The following is a 20,033-nucleotide window of genomic DNA, read 5'->3' as shown; positions in this document are numbered from 1 at the left end:
TTCTAGTATCAGGACCAGGCAGACGTATGTTGTTCATCAACCAAGGGCAGAGAACCCTGGGCTGAAATTGGACTTTGAGGAAGTTCTCACAGCGTTGGAGACGATGGTGAAGACTTGGGGCTTCCCGTTCTCTACCTTCTTTCAACAGAGAAGTTTCTACATCCAAACTTGCACCCTGGAAGTGATCGACAGCTCTTGTGGTTCCCCTTGTTTCTGGCACAGGTGAGGGTAAGGCATCCATCCAGGTCTCTCCCTGCTCCCAGCAGTTCCCTTTGAAGCGTGACAGAGGCAGCAGCCCGAAACGAGCAGGGTAGCCCATGTCACGGTGCTTATTTTGGGTTTTCACCTTCTTTAAAAGGAATGTGCAATCTTACGCCTTCGTTGCTAGAGAATTTGTGCTGCTGCTGGGTGCAGATGCCACGGGCTGCCGTGGCGCGCGGTGGGGATGCACCCGGGCGTGCTGGGCTTATCCTGCTAATGAGTGCTGCTGTGCTGTAGCCTCTCCAGAAGGAGAAATCAACAGGTTCTAATCAGTCCTTTTGTAATCGGTGCTGCTCATCTTCAGAGCATTTCGCTAATACTGACTAATCTTCACAACCTCATCTAATAAGGTCAAAATTACTCCTCTTCAACTCCCGGGGGAGTGGGAACCTTTGCACAGATGTCTTCAACTCCGTACAGTCGGGGCAGAAATGTGGCTAAACTGCATCCGAGTGAGGGGTGTCCTCAGCATCCAGCTTTTTCTTAGGCGTCCTTGGGTTTCCCTACTGGAACCTTTCCTTTTTGAAATGAAATGAAAACTGAAAGGATTTCACCCAAAACCCCAGGCTTTCTGATGTTTTCCAAAAATGAGAAATGCAAGCCCCATCTCACTCAGGTGCTGTGTGAGGAGCTGCACTAATGCTGGTGCCTAGATGGAATACTACTGAAAAGCTTTTGCAGACTTTTTTTTCAATATCCATCTCTGCAATGCTGCAAATAAATATTTGGCTAAGCCTGACCAGCTGCTCCCAACTCCAAGGTGAGGAGCTATTTTTCCTAGCAGGAACCTGGCCCGGTCTGACCCGTCATTCTGTGACAGGCTTTGCTCAGGCACGGGGAGGTTTTTTGGAGTCTGTTCTCCACGTGCGGCCATGTAAGGTCTCGCATGGCAGGGGATGGGTGGTGGGTCAGGGCGTGGGATGGCCACCCTTGATAGAGATGTTGTGTAAACTCTTTGTCTTGGTGGATCTGAGATCAAGACAATGCGTTGAGCCCAAGCCCATCCATCGCCCGGCAGCTGATCCCTGTTTCCAGCAACAGGCGATGTATTGGTTGGAAGGCTGAGTTGCAAGATCCTTTCTCTGCTTGAATGGTTTGCAGAGATGTCCTGCAGTCAGTGTAACCAGCCTCCCCAGCAGCGCTGGCAGGCGGCGTGTGGCATACCCAGGCACTGGGAATGGGTTAATCACCAGCGGAAATTAGTGCTTTGGCAACTGGTGTGAGGTGGGCTGGGTCTTAATTGAGCAAAGTGGATTTAATATAGAAACTCTCCCTTGAGTCATAAGGATGGTTTCTCACTCCGAGGTCTGTTGCTGCTCCCAAGTGGCCCACAAGATGTGCTCATCCTTTCCAGCAGTGAGCCAAAAAATTTTCCATGGGAAGGAGCTGGACCCACGGTTGTTCCATAGCTGACCAGCTAGAAATGTCTCGTACATGATACGTGAAGAAATCTGTGAGGTTTTTCAAGCAAGATGGCCTTTTCAAAGCCCTGAGAGATGGACGTTTCCTGGCCGGGTCTTATACTACTTTGCAAATATTAAAAGCTCCTCCAGAAGCTGGAGCGTGGCCCTTCCAGAGGCTGCAGTGCAACTCCTTGGCTCTTGCTCACTTGATTATTATTTGCACAGGGTTGTACTGGCCGTAGCAGGTACCTGTGAGCAGAATGAGAATCCTGCTCAGCCTCTGCGAAGAAATATTCCTGTTGGCATTAGCAAAGTCACTCCCAAAGATTCCCCTCCAGGAGTCACGCCCCGCTCTCTTGAGGAAATCTCCACATCAGAGAAGGAGTGAGTTTGGTGTCTTCCTTCTGTAACTCGGGTAGTTCGGCAGCTCCTTCTGCCAGCACCACCTAACACTGCAGATTATTGCGGGGCGAATTACTGTGCTGGATACGTGTGACGGCCAGTGTGTGCTGAGCTGCACGGAAAAACCACCCCCGTAAATCCTATATAACACCCTGTGGAAAGAGGTGGTGGCATCTGACAGCTGCATTTTGAAGGCCACCCAGCCTGGGCTTGTTTATGCCGACACAACCTTGCTCTCAACCCCATGGCATATAACGGAAATTGCTTTGTAAGAGGGCAAGAGCTGTGCCCGGATCCTGCGTGTGGGTGGGATGCGGGGAGGAGAGCAGGATGGTGGCTGGAGCCACCACGTTTATCCAGGCAGGGTGTGCTGGTCCTGGATGGGTGAGTTATGGTTTATAGCATGGCTGGGTCTATCTCTGTGACTGGTGTTGGCACCAACGGTGTCCTGCAGCAGAGTCCTTTCCACCCTGGCTTAGTTGGGGGTGTAACCGCAGGGTTACAATGGACTTGAAATCATCCTCGGCCATCTTGCGTGGTTGAGGTGTTTGGTTTTCTCACCCCGGGTTCTGGCCTGGACCTCAAGCAAAACGGCTCCAACCGCTTCGTTTCGCAGCACCCAGGGCAGGCAGGGACAGCACAGCCCAGAGCCCTCTGGCTGTCAAGCCCGATTTCTCACTCCCTTTAAACCAAGATGTACAAAAAAATCTCAGACTTCGGGGTTTTGTCTGTTAAAGCCAAACACTCAGACTTGTGAGTGCGCGTCTCCGATGCTCCATCCTCTAACCAGCCGCAGCAGAGGATGGCTGCCCACGATCCTGTTAGTTTGGGGCACCACAGTCGGGTGCAATCCTGCACCTGGGCATGAGCAGGAGGCGAGGTCTGCCCAGCATCGTGTGCCTGAAAGGTTGAGAGTGGCCACAGGCTCCTCAGGCTGCTCTTTTATCTCCTCCATGGGCAGCCATTCCACCATTTGCAAGGAAGGAATGAAAGGGTTTTTTTCCCTAGGGATTAGGGTTTGCAGTTCTTCAGTATTCTTTTTTTCCCATCATGTTCCTTTTTTTCTAGAGATGGGCTCTTTGTTGTTTCTTTAACATGGTTTCTCAAGGGAATGAGAATAAAGTTGTCGCACCCTCTTTCCATCTCTCCTAAAGTAGCTTTCAAACCTGCTGGACAACTTCTAACAAATCTAGCAGCTGAGCACCAGTCTCAGATACTTCAGGTTACACCTGAAGGTCTCACCCCTGAGGAGAAACAGGTAACTCCCATCATGGGCCAGAGCTGGAGGAAACCAGGCTTTTGTGGTTCCATAAAAACCTCCTCCTGCGGTAATATTTGCTTTACTGGGTACTTTAGGGCCAGTTTGTCGTGGATGTTGTGGGTCTTCCTCTCCAGGCACCAAACAGCTCATGGCCAAAGCAAAGAGCATGTGGACAATTACGACCCCGGTGGCTGGGAGTGTTGGGTCCCAACAAAAAGATGGTGCCACCTCCTCACCCTGGTGCTCCCAGGCATGACTCAGAGGAGGGACACATCTCCTCCTTCCCTCCCAGGGCACCAAGTGCAAGGCCATGGGGAAGGACTGGTTTTGGGGATGCCATTAATGTCCCCTACTGTGGCTGCTGCTCTTCCAAGTGGGACTTCCCATGCGCTGTTACTTTTCTGACACCATCTGGTGACTAATTTAGCACCTAGAAAATAACACCAGCATTTCTATGAGGGTTTGGGTAGGATTTCTTTAATCAGATGGCTTTTCTTCATCATTTCCTTCCTCCCATCTGAACATGTAAACGTAAACAGCGTTTCTGTGATGCTGGGGCAGTTTACTTTGCATCAGCTGAAGGATGCGTTTCTTCTCCAAAGGCCATGTGCCACCTCCCTCCTTCCTTCTGCGTATCCCAGTCAACGTGACGTCTTCCAGCTCAGCCTACGTGTGCGCGCACACGCGCTTACTAACTTTTACATCTTAATTGAAAGGGCGGCGTACATTTAAGCCTTAATAATGACATCCTGTCTTCCCAAACGGTTTTTAATCTTGAAACGAAGCAGTGAACAAAGGCAGCAGCGCGGGGTTGCCGAGTGAGGCTGCTGGCACACGTGGGGATGGGAGCGACCTGCCAAGAAATGAGTTTTTAGGGTTCAGATCCAAAGCGTGTGCCTGACGGTCTGCGGGTGATGAAGAGGAGGATTTGATGAGTAGGAGCTGGGTGCAAGGTTTCTTCCAGAGCTATTAAATAGGATAAAAGACAAATCTCCGTTTAACATGGTGCCCTGGTATGTCTCTGCACCGGCCCATGGGCCACCCCTGCATTTGCCTTTACCTCTTCCTAGCCTGGCTCGTTAGTATAAACTGCTGGGGGTTATGGGCTGGGGCTTTCCCTTGCTGTTTGTCCTGAGAATAAGAGAGTTAAAGTCTCTGGATGCTCTTATAACACAGACGAGGGGAATATGAAGCAGCTTTTCCTTGCGCTGGAGTTTGAGATGCCAGACTCTGAAGCCATAATTGCAGCTATATGGGAAATACTACTTTATGGCCAATGGTATGGCTTAAAAATCCCTCAAATCCTGACTTATATCTGTCTCTCGGTGCTTCAATGCTGAAAGATCAAACCATTCATAAAAATGATGCTCGTGAATAACATTGATGCGAGCCCAACCTTTGCGCTTCGGAGGGGATCAGGTCCTTGGCCGTTGGAGATGCCATTTAAAGACGTTCGAAGACTGAATGAGAAACCGTCGCTTTGAGGGATGGAGTTCAATTGTTACTGGTGAGGGCTCTTCCAAGGACAGTCGCTTTGGGCTGCCACACCGCAATAGGCGAGAAGCCGGGGAAAAACAGTAAAAAGAAGTGAACGCAATACAGAGAAACTGTGCCGTGCCTAGAGATGCTGCTGTTTCTTTATTTACTTCTTGTCTGTTCTAAAAAGAGGGGATTAAAAGAGAGAAGAAAGAGAGAGAAGAAGAAAAACAGGAAAAAAGAAGTGGGAAGGAAAAAAGGGGAGGGGGGAAGAAAAAAAAAAAGGGAAAAAAGAGAAGTCCTTCAAAAAGGAGCAATCAATGTGCACGGCTAATTGACCAAAGCCCTGCCAAGCAAATCTTTTGTCAGATCATCTGCCCAAAATGAAAACCCCGGACTCAGCAGGCCCCGTTACCGGCGGTTCTGCCTACGAAGCAGGAAAGCGTAAAGCCCCCGGTTCCCGCTGCTTTGTGAAAAAGCCCTCGCGACACCAGCCCCGTCTCCCCCCGCCGCCGGCTGCTATAAAGCGGGGTGTCCAACCTTGCTGTCCATCGCGGCTTTTGGTTTGGCTCCCGCTTTTTGGTCTTGGAGAGCAGCCAGCAGAAAATGTCTCAATACTCAGGAAAAGTAAGTAACGACCCGACCGCTTCCCTTCCAGCCTGGGGCCGGAGAGCCCGCGCATCCTCCGGGTTGAAGGAGTAGGTTAGGATAATATCCCGGAGGATGCAACGTGAGCGATGGTACCGGGTGTAAACTCAGTAGCAAGGGACGGGGAGGGTGCAGCAGAAGGAGCTGCGTTTTGGGAGTGGAGTTTCCTGTTTAAACATTCCTCCTGGAAATATGTGTGAGCGAGCAGGAGGCGGCGAGAAGTGTCGTAAATGCGGGATGCACTGCGTTCCCAGAAAAACAAATACAGTTCTTAGGAAAAAATGCCAGTGATGCCGTGCTCCTCTTGCTGGAAAGCAGCTAAAAAACCTAAACCAAACCATCCTAAAATGAAGCATCTGCAAGAGATTCCCATCTGCTCCAAAGTGGGGTCTGCTCCTCACCGTGGGCCCGTTCTCCTCCCTCCCCTCAGATCACGTTTTACGAAGGCAAATGCTTCACGGGCAGAAAGCTGGAGGTCTGCGGCAGCTGCAGCAGCTTCCAGGACCGAGGTTTCCTCAACCGGGTCAACTCCATCTGCGTCCAGAGCGGGGCTTGGGTCTGCTTCGATCACCCCGACTTCCGAGGGCAGCAGTATGTCCTGGAGCACGGCGAGTATCCCAATTTCTACCGCTGGAACGGCCGCAGCGACCACCTGGGCTCCTGCCGGCCCATCGGGATGGTGAGTGGATCCCAGCCGGAGCATCGGTGGGACGGAGCTGTCGTCGGGCTTTGTTTCTCCTGGTCACAGGAGCAACATGAATAAGTGTCATAAAAATCTATGCTCTTTAGAAATAATACGTCCCATTGAGATTTTCCCATGGTTTTTCAGTTGAGGTGGCAAGGTCCTGCCAGCGTCACGTGTTTTTGCTTTTTAATGTGAGTCGCTCACGGGGGCATTAGGAAGGAGGGTCGTTGCCCAAGGCAAGTTTGAGCCATGTCAGCCTGGTCTCCCCGGGCAGCCCCAGGGCTTTCCGAACCAGCCCCCCGGGGCAGCTGGGCTGCTCCTAGCCAATTTTAGCCAAATTCTCCACGGTTGCAAAAAAACCCAAACCAGTAATCCCAGACTAAACCCATTCTTTCCCCCATACTAGGTAGTCCCCTCATGAAGTTTTTAAAAGCACCACCCAGAGGAAGGTTTAATCGGGAAGATTGAAAAGTAGCAAAGAAAAACTAATCTGGGTTAGGTCTTTCCATTCACCTCTCCTATCACTCATGACCCCTGGGGCAACGATGAGCCCCCATGCGGCTGGTGGGATTTCTTACTGGCCCCGAAGCTGCTTTTTGGCAGGGCAAGGGCTTTGTTTCATGTCCATAATGTCCTTCCCAAAGCACCTCCGTGGTCCGTACAGGGAGGGATGCTCTGCTCTGGAGCCTGGCTGGCGTGAGGACGTGCTCCTCCTTCGCTGGCCCACGATTCTCCCCATGAGATGCCAGCGAGTGCTTCGAGGCATTTCTGCAGCGCAGATTCCCGGAGGAATGTTTGCTCAGGCTCGGTATCCGCTCGGCTGCTGCCGGCAGCCGCCTGCTGTGGGGTTTGGCATCGCAGCCCGGCCTTCTTGTGCGTTGACGTGGTTTATTTAAAAAATGCATTTAGGTATTCCTTGAATTTGGCTTAAAAATATCCTTTCAGCTCGCTCTGTCCCACATACCTATGCCGCAGGCTGCAGAAATCTCCCTGGAGGAACTTATGTTGTGTCACCCTCAAGGGCCCACACAGCAAAGACGATGCTGGGACAGTTTCTTTTGGTTTTTGCTTAATTTTTTCCTTAAAGAAAGGCACAACAGCTCCCATCAGGACCCGCAGCTACACGTGGAACTGGAGGCAATGTAGATTAGTTTAGGGAAACTGTCGAGCATGTTTGTACGCTCTGGATATCTCTCTGTTTTTGCTGTGTGAGTGCATGGAGAGCAGGGGCTGTAGCTGATGCTGTATTTGGGATGGAGGGTTTGTGGGGCCGGTGGGGGGAGATCTGTGGGTGGACGAGGGGCTACGTGTGCCTGAGCTCAGCGCGTCCCTCGAGCGCTGTGTGCCCATGTGGATGGCAGCTGCAGGAAGGTGCAGAGACGAGGGTTTTCTGGCTGGTTTTCTGGTGGTGTGGTGGGCTGGGAGGTGGCATGAGTTTGTGTGTGCTCTGTGCGTGCTGGTGTTGGCTGCTTTTCACATTCCCCTTCCAAAGACCCCTCCGTCTTCCTCTTTGTCTTATAAAAGCCAGGGAAAAAATTTGCTGGATCTCTTTTTTTTTTATTTTTTTGGTTGACTCGAATGCCTTTGTCCCCAGCACGGCGAGCACTACAGGATCGAAATATTTGAGGGGAGCCACTTTAGAGGTCCCAGCCTGGAGCTGACGGAAGATTGCTCCTTCCTGCAGGGACAAGGCTGGGACAAGACCTGCATCAATGCCCTCAAAGTGTACGGCGACGGCGCGTAAGTAACCGCACGCAGCCACCACGTGCTCCCTGCCCCGCACCCCTTGTACCCAGCACCGCAGGGCAGCCAGGTGGCTGCAGAGACTCCCCCCCCAACATGGAAAAACCTGTCGATGCCAGGGGAGCTCGGAGAAAGCCTCAAAATGTGACTTAAGCCTATGGCTTAAAGGTAAATTTTGGTGCCTGCCCATCGAGAGTTGCTTCGAAGGGGTATGATTTTTGGAAGGTGGCATCTAAGCATAAGCTACGAGAGTTCTGTCACACCTTTTCTAAGGCATGTGAAACAAGAAGCCCCAAAACATCTTCCTTCCTTCCTTCTTTCTTTCTTTCCTTCCTTCTTTCTTTCCTTCCTTCTTTCTTTCCTTCCTTCTTTCTTTCCTTCCTTCTTTCTTTCCTTCCTTCTTTCCTTCTTTCTTTCCTTCTTTCTTTCCTTCTTTCTTTCCTTCTTTCTTTCTTTCCTTCTTTCTTTCTTTCCTTCTTTCTTTCCTTCTTTCTTTCCTTCTTTCTTTCCTTCTTTCTTTCCTTCTTTCTTTCCTTCTTTCTTTCCTTCTTTCTTTCCTTCTTTCTTTCCTTCCTTCTTTCCTTCCTTCTTTCCTTCCTTCTTTCCTTCCTTCTTTCCTTCCTTCCTTCCTTCCTTCCTTCCTTCCTTCTTTCCTTCCTTCCTTCTTTCCTTCCTTCCTTCTTTCCTTCCTTCCTTCTTTCCTTCCTTCCTTCTTTCCTTCCTTCTTTCCTTCCTTCTTTCCTTCCTTCTTTCCTTCCTTCTTTCCTTCCTTCTTTCCTTCCTTCCTTCCTTCCTTCCTTCCTTCCTTCCTTCCTTCCTTCCTTCCTCTCTTTCTCTCTTTCTTTCTCTTTCTCTCTTTCTCTCTTTCTTTCTCTTTCTCTCTAGTACTTCTGAGCATGCTTCCAAACATCTCTTTAAAATCCATGCAGAGGCCTTTGGGGAGGGTGGATGGATGGATGGCTGGCTCCGGATGATGCAAGTCAGGGCTTTTGCTTTGCAAGTGGCTTCACCAGGGCTTGCTGCAACACCAGAGACCTCCTCCTTGGGCAGCACAAATGAGGCAGCGGCATCTCACCTTGAAATTCAATCCTGCCTCTGAAAGACAGGGGCGACTGTGGCAGTGATGCGTGGCCACCCCGCTGGGTGTTTTTGGTCAGCCTTGGTGCCTCGGGAACTCGCTTTGCGGATGCGTTGCTGATACTCAGCCCCATCCTCCTGCGCCTGCAGATGCTCCCGAAGCCACGGCGGGACGGCAGCTTTGCCCTTTTCTTGCTGTTGGGTGGCAATTTGCATTTTCTCAATGGTGTCAGTGCTTTTTATGTTTTTTTTTCTTCTTGTTTTGAGATGGGTTGTTTTCTGGCAGTCTCCCCTTTCACTGCAAGTGTGCTGGGAGCCAGGAAATGCCATAAAATCCTCCCGCAGCTGGGCAGAGGGTGGATGGAGCGAGGGGAGCCCCTGCAGAGGAGGAAGCACAGAAACGCTCTTCTCTGCCTGTCCTGGACTGGACATTGCGCATCTCCCCGGCTCCCAGCATGGGGGGTTGGACCCCTTTTGTCCAACAGCAATTTTTCCCTAGAATAGGAAAGACGTTGTTGCCATCCAAGCTCGAGACATCCTGACAGTGAGTGTCCTGCTGGACTCTTTCTAATTCAAGCGAGACCTCTCCTCTTCCAAAAAAAACCCCAGGCTTATGATCAGGCAGTGGTGGTTCATTAAAACGAAGGAGCAGAGCTACCAGCTCCTGATGGGAAGAAATGGCTGGAGCCCACCAGGGAGTCCATTAGTGCTGAGCCTTTGAGGCAAAAGGCATTTGAGTACCAACACTGTAAAGCCAAGAGAGAGCCTGTGAGCACTCTGGCAAGAGCTTTAGGGACAATTATTTACCACACGTGTCCCCGCAGCAGAGCCTGGAGCTTGAGAAATTGGGAAGCTGCCCAGAAACTTTCAAGCACTTACTTTTTTCAGATTGATTTTCCCCCCTCCCCTGCAAAATATATAAGGGGCACAAAGCTTGCTTTCCCTCGCATGGGAGCCTAGACTGTTTATGTTAGCATTGCGTGACTTCTCAAAGGCTTCAAGTAGCGATAAAAAAAATTAGGGAAAAAAAAAATACTGAGAGGAGCGTGGTGAGGAACTCGCTGCGTTTTGTAGCATTCCGTTCAGACCCTGGGAAGATGGTTGTTGCAAATGCGTGGAAAGATCTGTAAAGGCCATTAAAAGGCAGGACAGTGCAGGGGGACCTGCTGGCCCCGGGCTGCAGGAGGAGGGAGGGAAAGAGGAGATACCGCAGCAGAGAGGTGAGGCCAGGGAGGAGAAAGGGACCTTATGGCACTGCTTTTCTCCTTTGGATGGACCATATAATCCCAGTTGACCCCAGAGGTGTTGCAGGTGTAGCTGGTGCTGGGCTCAGCCTGGCAGAACCCTCCCAAGGCCCATCCTCAATCATTTGGGGAGCGGAGGAGATGGGGTCACCGGAGATGAGGGGACCTGAAAGCGGGTCTGTTTTACCCTGTGCATACTGAAAGCAGGCGTAAAGCAGGGTCCTCCTGAGTTCCCTGCCCACCAAAGTCTTGCCCTGCAATTTTCCCCCTTAATTCCCGCAATGTGACATCCGTTGGACACTGAAATATTTGCTTCCTCTTCAAAATTGGAGGACGGTGTCACGTGCTGTTAAAAAGCTGCTGCCTGCGATCATGGGGGTGGCCATGCCTGCGGGAAGTGATGATGGATGAGCTGCAAACACGGGAATGGAGAGAAGCGGCTGCCTTTGGCATGGTGTGTGGTGGGGCTGAGAGTGTCCCGCACCTTCCCCGCTGCCCTTTTGGGGCTGGCGACTGCTACCCTCCCCACACAGCCAGAAAGCCTGACGATAAAGCTGTTAAAACCATGCTGGAAATGAGATTGCTATTTTGGAGCAGTTTCGAGATGTTACCGCCTCCTCGGAAGCTGTTGCGGTTTGCGCAGTGAGCGGCTGTGCCTGTCCCACGAGCAGAGCCAGCTCCAGTATCACATATGGTGTCATCTGGTGTTAGACGAAGACGTGCGCGTCTTGTCCTCCTTTGTGCCTCAGCCGCTCCACAGAGGACTGCTTAGCAATAACAACTTTAAAAACCTGAATTTGTTTTACAGTCCGGGAGAGAATACCCTAAAAAAGGGTTTTTCTACGCTACAGTGATGTAACTTGAAGGAACCAGACCAATCGCTTAATCTGCTGAAGCATTTATGAGCGTTGGGTCGATGTCCTGCAGTCAGGCTGCGAAATATCAACCAGAACAGGTACCCAAACGTTGCTGCGCAATAAACGTTACCTGTTTCTTGGCAGAGGCAATAGCTGCCCATGGCACTGCTCGAGTCCTGCGAGGAGAATGAGTGACCTCGAGCCCTACTGAAAGCATCCTGCTTGGGTCAGGCTGAAGCTGCAGCACTCCCCTGCTAGTTTTTTCAGTGCGAGCAGCCAGTTTTGGCTTATAGGGCTTGCGCTGGTTCCATGCAAGTTTTATTCCCTTGTCCTCTGGGTTTATGTGCTAATGAAACACAGCACCGAGATGTTTGAGGGCTGCGTGCTATGTGCCGGGATCAGCTCTCCCATGCTGGGCTTGAGGACAGGATCATCTATTTTTTTGTTTTCTGCACTCCTGACTGACTTGATTTCCTCTCTCACTGATGGCCTCGGAGAACGTAAATTTTCGGCAATAAAGGAACAGCTAAGTAAGCCATACAAGTCTTCACTCATCACCTTGCACTGCCAATACACTTCACTCCCATCTTTCTGCTATTCCTTTTATTTGTCTTTTTTGCAGCCTTTCCCTAAGCAGGGACAAGCCGGTGACTTCTTAACACCACACCAGGTCACGCAGTCCGCTTCCATCTACCCCAAGGCCTGTCCCATTCCCTCCCTGTGACTGTGCAGACACATCAACTGTGTGTCTGGAGAGAAACGCAGAGGTCTTGGGAAAGACAGTGACTATGAGGGGTTGCTCCACCCTTTGCATTATTCCCCAGAGTCCAGCAGTTGTTGAAAGATGCCCTAGAGCAGAGAGAGCTGGAAGAACTGCTACGTCCTGGTGGGCCAGCAATGCCTTGTGAACATCCCTGTCCTACCACCATGCAGTATTTTCAATAACGTTAGGTATTCTCCGCAGGAGGGAGTGATCGGAAGGTGCTGAAAGTAGGATCGGGAGCTCTCTCCAGGAGTGCTTGAGGAAGGGATGGTCAGCTGATGGAGAAACAGGGCCATGATCATCCAAAAATATGGAGAGGTGCATAGAGGATGAAGGGATGGGGTAGAAAAAGAAAAAAAACCGTGGCTTTATGAATAAGGCTGGGGTGTATCTAGAGGAGGAGGATAATTTTATAAATTGTTCTTAATTAAGCTGAAGAGCTGAGTACTCTCTCCGACAGTGGATATGTGATGGGGGGACATGGCTTTGGGGAAACCTGCCATTACACTCACATGAGCAGCGGGCAGACTTATCCATGCGCTTTGCAGCCTCAGAAAAGTCTGAGGATGGCTTTGTAATTCCGGTTTGGATATAAACTGGCTGCAAGAAGTGCCAAAGAATGAACTTGTTTGTTTGCAGGAAACACTCGGGATCCAAATGTCTTGGCTGAGCAGATTGCAGCGATGCTGCAGAAAAGGGTTGTGCAAGGGCGGGCAGCTGGGGGGAGAGGGGCACCAGGCAGGCGTCTGCTCAACGTGCTGGCTGGATCAATGCACAGGCAGATGGGAGAAGGGACCCACCACAGTCCCGCCTGGTGTCCTCTCAGAAACACAAAATAAACCCAAACATGTCACGGAATCTGTAAGGTGGCTCGACTAAATACCCTAACCTTTTGCTTTTTTTTTTTTTTTAAATAATGCCCGTGGGTGGTTGGTTTTATAAACAACTTTTTTTCCTAAGTTTCCAGCTTTTTGCTCTGGGTCAGACTGATCTGAGTTCACCAGCTGTCGTCTGACCCTGGAGGCCCAGCAGTCTTTGACCCATCCAGTACTTAAAGGAGTTTCTGCCTGGAAATTCCACATATAGTAGGTCCCAACCCCGATGTCGCAGCTGGATTCCTGGGAAGAGACAGACCACAGAAACCAAATGATTTGGAAGATTGCATTTGTGCTCTGTTGTCATTGCTGAGCAAATGGATGGGACAAGAAACAGAGATCCTTATAAAAGCCTTAAAGTGCTGAGAAGACTGAGGCAGACATAAGCAGGTCGGCAATGATGGGGTGGAAACCCAATAGTAAAACTACCAGAGCAATGGCAAAACTTGGTTAAAAAGCAGGGGAAATGTAAATAGAGGAAAGAGGTGACACACATGGCCACATTAAGATCATGGCACAGTGTGTACCAAAGGGATGGAGGGAGAGAAGAGCAGCAAAATTTGTCCCTCTTGACCATCAGAATTGCTCCTCACTTGAAGACCTTCAAATGGAGAAAGACACACTAAAGAAACGTAGACAAGTTAGGTGAAGAAGTCAGGCATGCCAAAGTCACCAAGGTTGTTGAGCGTTTTATCTACTTGACTATATTCCAAGGGAAAGTTGTAGTTAACTCTGGATGTAGAGATAAAGTAAAGGTAAGCGAGCCAAGGCCTGCTCTGTTGGAAAGCATCAAAGAAAGGCCATTGAGAATTACTAGCAAAGAGAGAAATTATTAACTATGGTTCCCATCGTAGCTAATGAGTCAGTTCAAAGAGGTAAAACATCCTCAAGCGTTGCACGTTTCTCCTTACAGTCTAAAATGGGTTTATCAGGGGTTGAGAGGACTCACGTCCTTCTTTAGTGCTATCAAACGCTATCAAACTGTTTCTGTTGCGCATGGTGAAGCTCACAGAGATCCATTCCTCTGAATGATCTCCACTCCTCTGAGTGAAGCGGGGAGCCCCTGGTCCTAGGCTTCATTGCTGGTGTAACCCAAACCAACTTCTTCTAAAGGCAAGGTCCAGCCTGGTTGTGGATAATTGCCAGGCTACACTGGAAATAGGCAGAGGCCCAGCAGTTAACTCCACTGGGGGCATTTCGGTGTGCAGGATGGGACCAGGACTGCAGAGGGACTATTGGGCCCTGGTAGTTTGGAATACTGCAGTGCCTAAATGCAGCCACTCAACGTGGGCATGAGGCCACCCCGTGTGACCATATTGTTGGGGCCAAAGTAACCTTCCCTTTTTGCTCAGGTGGGTGCTGTACGAGGAGCCCAACTACCGAGGCCGTATGTACGTGGTGGAGCGGGGTGAGTTCAGCAGCTTCAATGCATGGCAGGCACGCAGCGCAAATGTGCAGTCCATCAGAAGAGTCATCAACTACTTCTAGCTGAGCTTTCATCCTACCAGCGATGGCCTGCTGAGACCGGGCATCACCCTCCTTCCCACTCACTGACCTGTGGAATAAATTGTTAAAGACCAGCTTTTGGCTCTAAGTACCTTTTTTCTGTCACTTGTATGAGTTCAAGAAGGAATGGACTTGCAATCTTTCTAAGCTTCTTTCATGTGCTATGAATTTGCTTTTTTATTCATCAGTGATTTACAAGGAGGACATGAGGGTGATGGGCTACAACCAGTGGTGGTGACAAGCAGATCCAGGAACGTGCTTCCTGGTGTGGTTGTGGTCACTCACGTGTTCACTCTGGCCCATCTAAGGCCACCATGCAACGGACCCAGCTGACTCCTGATGCCTGGAAGGGGTCACGCTGCTGCACATGTGCATTTCGAGCACGGGTGCAGAGCCGTCGGAGGTTCTGCTCGAGCCATATGAGGACACGCATGAGGATCACGTCAGGATCTGACTGACTTGCGGGGTCTGTCTGAGCACGACATGCTGGTCCTGATGTGGATGTGATAGAAATCCTGATTTACTTTGACCTTAGATCACCACACATTAAAAAACATATTAAAAAAAATTCCCTGAAGGCACAAAACTGGAGCAATCTTCTCTTTGCTCCCTGAGTCATAAGCCCTTCAGCTGATGACGACATTTGGAGGGGGTGACAACAAAAAAACCCCAGCCACAGCACGGTTACTTTCTGCACAACCCTCTTCACATCTTTCTACCCCTTCAGTGCTCCCAGTCCATCCCAGTTGTTTCGGTGTCCCCGAACCCCATTTGGTGCTTGGCAGCCGGGATGGGAACAGCTCTGCCCGTTCAGCAACGGACCATCCACTACAGCCTGGGCGCTTCCCCTTACGTTCAGTGCCCAAAAGTCAGATTGCCTCCTTTCTGTAAAACCCTAACTGCGTTCAGTACTAGTTAAGAGCGTTTCTGGCTATTTCAGAAAGGGATAATTTTATTCTTTTTCACTCAGTTATTCTATTAGCTGCTAAGGCTGGGCTGTCTGATGGATCCTGACAGGCATGGGCACGGTGCCGGCAGAGCTGCAAAGCTCTGTGTTAATCCAGTGGGAAGGCTGCTGCTCTAATGACTGTCCCCAGCCCTTGGAGGGGACGTGAGCAAGGCTGACAGGTCCCCAGCACACTGGAGCACGAGGCGCGTGTGCCTTCAGGGCTGCTCTGCTTTGCGGGCTCCTGCCCTTTGCAGAGCCATCGGGAGGAGCAGGGGTCCATGCTCTGTGCCAGGGCAGGGGGCTGGCTGGTCCCATACTGCACCCTGCTCTGACACTGGATCCGGCTGCCATTTGATCAATTCACACTCATACGGCTTATAGTTCATCTTTCCAGTTAGAGCTTCTTGGCTCCCTGTGGCTCTCTACCAGTAAAAGGACTGGGGCAACTGGTAACAACTGGGCCCGGGCCTGTGTGAGAAGGCCACGTGCTGTTGCCGTAGTGAAGTGGTACCATTGGTAGAGTTACGTTGGTTGAGATTTGCCCCAAATGCACACATGCCATATACGTCTTATGGGGGGGGTGTGTGTGTATGAAAATATGAAACAAATCTACTTTGTGAATTGAACGATAGTTTGGGTGATGTTTGCCTCAGCAGCGATACAAGCAATTACGTCCTTTTGTGGACAGCCTACGGTCTGGATGGCATCCTCCACTCAAATCCTTGCAGAAGCACTATAGTTACACCAGATCAGCTCTGGACTTCAGTTGCCACATCCTGGGTGGCTTGTGGTGACATGTGGTCCATTGGGGCTGTAAAAACATTTAAGCATCTCTAATGGATTGCAAGGTATTTCTGTGTCAGAGAAGAAGGCAGGGAAATGATTCATTCATTGAGTGGGATGCACAAATGTACAACTCGTGCATCAACTCTTGCGTATTTCATTTTCTTTTAATTAAATGCAGCTTACGAAAGATTTTAGGAGTCCTTCCAGGATTAGCGTTGCTCTTGCTTCATGAAGGCTCTAATCAGCTCCTGAGCTCAATGCACTCTATTAAAAGTTAATATTCAGTCATATGCCTTGCCCTCTGTTGTGACCTTCTGGACATTAATCTGTTAAAACTCCCAAATGTGGGCCCAAAGACAGACAGGCATTGAATTGTGAGTAGCTTTAAAGGAGGATTTTCATTCATTTGAAGCACATTCAATGTCACGGTGCAGCATGAAGGATAAAGAAACAAAGGCTTTAAAATATACACTAACTGGAATCCCAGATGCTCTAAGCAGTTGGAGGACAAAAGAAAAGAAAATAAAGAACGACCATCCACCCAGATTCCCTTGAGAACAATGGCGTAAGCCCAGAAATCCCCACACCTGGGTTTCTCGACACTTGGTGCAGCAAGCCGGGGAGGTGACTGTCCCACTGATGCTGGGGTCAGACCTGCGATGTCGCAGATATTCTGCTGTACTCCCAGTGTTCAGTGGTTCAACCTCCCTCCGTGCAGACCAGACCTTAGAGGGACCCACGGACACCCCTCCCCATCCTTAATGGGATACGTGCGACTGCGCATGTACACACAGATGTACAGGCTGGCTCCAACATACAGCTACTGTGTGCAAGCCCGCTTCGTCTATGCGTTTTGAACGCATCGTTTGTTTATATGTTCTAGTAGATTAATATTTGTTATTTAAATTGTGGAAGTGCTTAGGAGCCCCAGCCCTGGACTGAACCCTGCTGTGTGCTAGGAGTTAAAAGCACGAAAAAGGCAGGCTGGTTCATCCCTGCTGTTGGCTGGAACCCTGTTTGTAACTAGATAGCGTTTAGCCACCTATAGCATATTTTATACAGGTCCGTAATATGCCTACGGACTAAATACTCACCATCTATTAACATCTGATATACCATTTATGAACACGCCCTCAATGCAAACAGCTAGCCTCATGTGAGCACTATTAAAAAAACCTCCTCTCTATGCAGAAGTCTAATATTGCTAAAAACTGGCAGCAGGGAATTGAGTTACATCTATTTTTTCTTGATTTGAAACCTAAGTAGGGTGGCCATGGGCCTAATCCAAGCACTGATGCTGCAGGAACATGCATTGCGTTGGCAGCGGGGGGATGTGGCTCTCCCTCTTCCCTTTTCCCTCCCCCTCCTTGCTAAATCTGCACTTGTTTAAAGGACAGAACGTACAGATCCCATATGTTTGCTAGTGGTTAGGGTTGGGTTTTTTTTTTTCAAAGATTATTGACATTGCTCTGGTATGAAACGGTACGATTTGTGAGTTTATAGCATATAAAATATAAATGGCAAAAACGCCAGCTTGATGTGAAGTGGATGTGAGATTGTGCAGCAGAGATTTGAGCTGCACGTCATTAAACTGTATGGCTGAATGAGTTCCGCTACGTGCACCGAGGAGGCAAGCAATGGATTAAGTAAATTGGAAACTATTCTACAAAATGCTAGAGATAAAACAAAGATTCAAAAATGAACAAAAGGGACAAGTTATTAATTACAAGAGAGAGAAGCAAATGAAATCAGCTCCATCTGGAAAACCAGGAAAGCCCTAATAATCAGCATTACTGGGCTTGGCCAGGCTGCTGCAGTGTAATATTCGGAATAACTTTGAATTACATCTGGCCCCAAAGCAAATAGCTCCTGCCAGAATGCCTGCATACACGAATGGCCTTTCTCTATAGCTGGATAATGTGGGAATTTGACAGAATATCTCTTTCAAATGAATCCTTGAAAGATGTGTCTGAGCAACTGCAGTACTTTTGCATTGCTATATTACGCCGTACATGTATATATAGTGATGGTAAGGAGGAAACTGCCTACTGGTCCACTGTTGGCATGTTTGATGTTGTCATGGCTCAAATGAATCTCTACTAACTGCTTACGCAGGCGAAAGGGCTGCCCAGCCACCTCCCTGCCCCGGGGGATTCAAGGGGGGTTATCCTGCTATTGAGGCTGCCCAACGCTCACACTTTCCCGTGCTTTCTTGTCTCCTCCTCCAGAGAGAGGACCTGGTGAAAATGAATTCACTCCTTGGTGTCTCCTAGAGCTGTTTTATTAGTTCTTTAAGTAGAAAGTCTTGCTCAACAGTGACCTCTTTGACCGATTGCAGAAAGGAAATGAACAGCTTCAAAGGACATCTCCGACCTCTGGCACCAGGAGGAGAGCCGTGGTCATTGTTAAAGCCTAAGCAATGATGGGGTAAAAATGTAGAGGGAACACGTCTTAGTACTCTGGGAGCATTGACAAATATCCTGGCTCCTATGCTTCATCTGGTTTGTTTTTAGCTTTCTTTTCCCTGTTGTATTGAAGTCAAGGGAAAATTAACTTGGGTGAAAACAGAACTGGCTTTGAAAGTTTTACTATTCATGGGATAGTAAAACTCTTGTCCAGGAGTAAATCTGATATAGCCAACAAGTCCTTGAATCAGATGATATCTGCTCGATGCAATCTGCATCTTCAGCATTGCAAATGGTGATTTGTTTGGATTTTTTTAATTTTAAATCATCTGGTTTATTGCAGAGGTTAAATTCAGTTAAATCAACCTCCAGTGTATGGGACTCATGTAGCTTTGTGTCCTCTTGTTTCAAGAGTAACCATTCAAGCCGCAGAGGAGGTGCAACAACATCTCACACAATTGGAGGTGTTCCCATATTTACTGGTGGCTATGAAGGAAACCAAACACGCATGGAAGCAGGTGGAAAAGGAAAAAAATAAAACATGTATGAATTTTCCATGGTGCAACAGAAACACTGAAGAAAGAGCAAAGGGGTGCACCATGTTTTCCATGGACAGCTGACCATCTTTATGTAGTTCGGCATGAGCCGGTTTGTAATCAAGTCAAGCTGTCCTGGTTTAAGCATGTTAACATATGGAGGAATGTACCAGTGTATTCAGTCAAATTGTGCGTGAAGCAAACATGAAATCATATTGAAATTGTTAACGCAAATTCCTTCTTTAAATATGATGTTCTCTAGTGGATTGCGGTCAATCCGCACTTTGTGTAGGCATTCACACCTGCATTCACAGAGTCCAAAATGCACTAAATGCTTCCTCTCAGTCAGAATGGTTTCATGTGCTCCTGCCAGGATACTCCAACGTCTGGGATGGCGAAGGATCAGTCCCTGCTATTCCATGGAAAAAAGGCATTTTTAAAAATTTTGTTTAGCTCATTGCAGCAGTTCTGGGATGCTGCCGCTCGGTTTGTTTAGCCTGATGTAAACTAAGATATCTGTTTTCTCATGTGAGTAGTTCTTGGTGGTCACCAGCATTGCTCATCATCTGTGATGGGGTAAGAGAGCAGTGCAACTCCCTCCCCGCAAGACACCACACCAGGCAAGACAACCCACTCATGGTCAGCACAGGTTTATTCATGTTTTGGGAGAGGTGCTTTTAAGCTTTGACGTTGCTTCCCCATGATCATGGTGGTGGGAAGGTGGGTGAATGATCCTGACTCATAAATGGGCAAGACTCTGTGGTTTCAGCTGATTTTCCCCTTGCGTTTTTTGTGCTGTTGGAAACGAACAGCTTAGAGAGAACAAGAGCAAAAGACTGTCCGTGGAATGGACCTCTTCCTTGCATACCTTACTGAAGGTAGCCACCACCAAAACAAGTCTTACCTGTACATGAAGCAGTGCTATGTGTTGTACATGCCATAAGGTACTAGGGCATTACTGAGCCTAATATTATAAGTTTAGTTTAGTTCTGCAGGGTAGGTTGTACAAGAATCTTGCTCTTAAATCAAGCTGAAGTTTTCAAGAAGACAAAGAACAGTGTGGGCCAGTCCACACGCAGAGCTGACCTGCTAAACTATGCAAGTACAACAGCTGCTCCAGCAATGTAAGTGGGAATCAAAACTGCTGAGATTTGCA

The 20,033-nt window shown here is 49.0% G+C and overlaps 1 protein-coding gene across 1 annotated transcript; it reads left to right on the top strand.

The window, feature by feature from the left end:
* The first annotated feature begins 5,406 nt into the window (after positions 1-5,406).
* On the top strand, positions 5,407-14,183 carry CRYGN (crystallin gamma N). The gene is made up of 4 exons (XM_063323856.1): positions 5,407-5,430; positions 5,882-6,130; positions 7,731-7,876; positions 14,048-14,183. Exons 1-4 carry the CDS (start codon positions 5,410-5,412, stop codon positions 14,181-14,183), a joined length of 552 nt encoding a protein of 183 aa, XP_063179926.1. The 5' UTR covers positions 5,407-5,409.
* The last annotated feature ends 5,850 nt before the right edge of the window (positions 14,184-20,033 follow it).

Source organism: Chroicocephalus ridibundus, chromosome 2, assembly GCF_963924245.1.
Source record: "Chroicocephalus ridibundus chromosome 2, bChrRid1.1, whole genome shotgun sequence".
Lineage (NCBI taxonomy): Eukaryota > Metazoa > Chordata > Aves > Charadriiformes > Laridae > Chroicocephalus > Chroicocephalus ridibundus.
The sequence above is the reverse complement of the archived record's forward strand: the minus strand, read 5'-3'. Positions and strand labels throughout refer to the sequence as shown.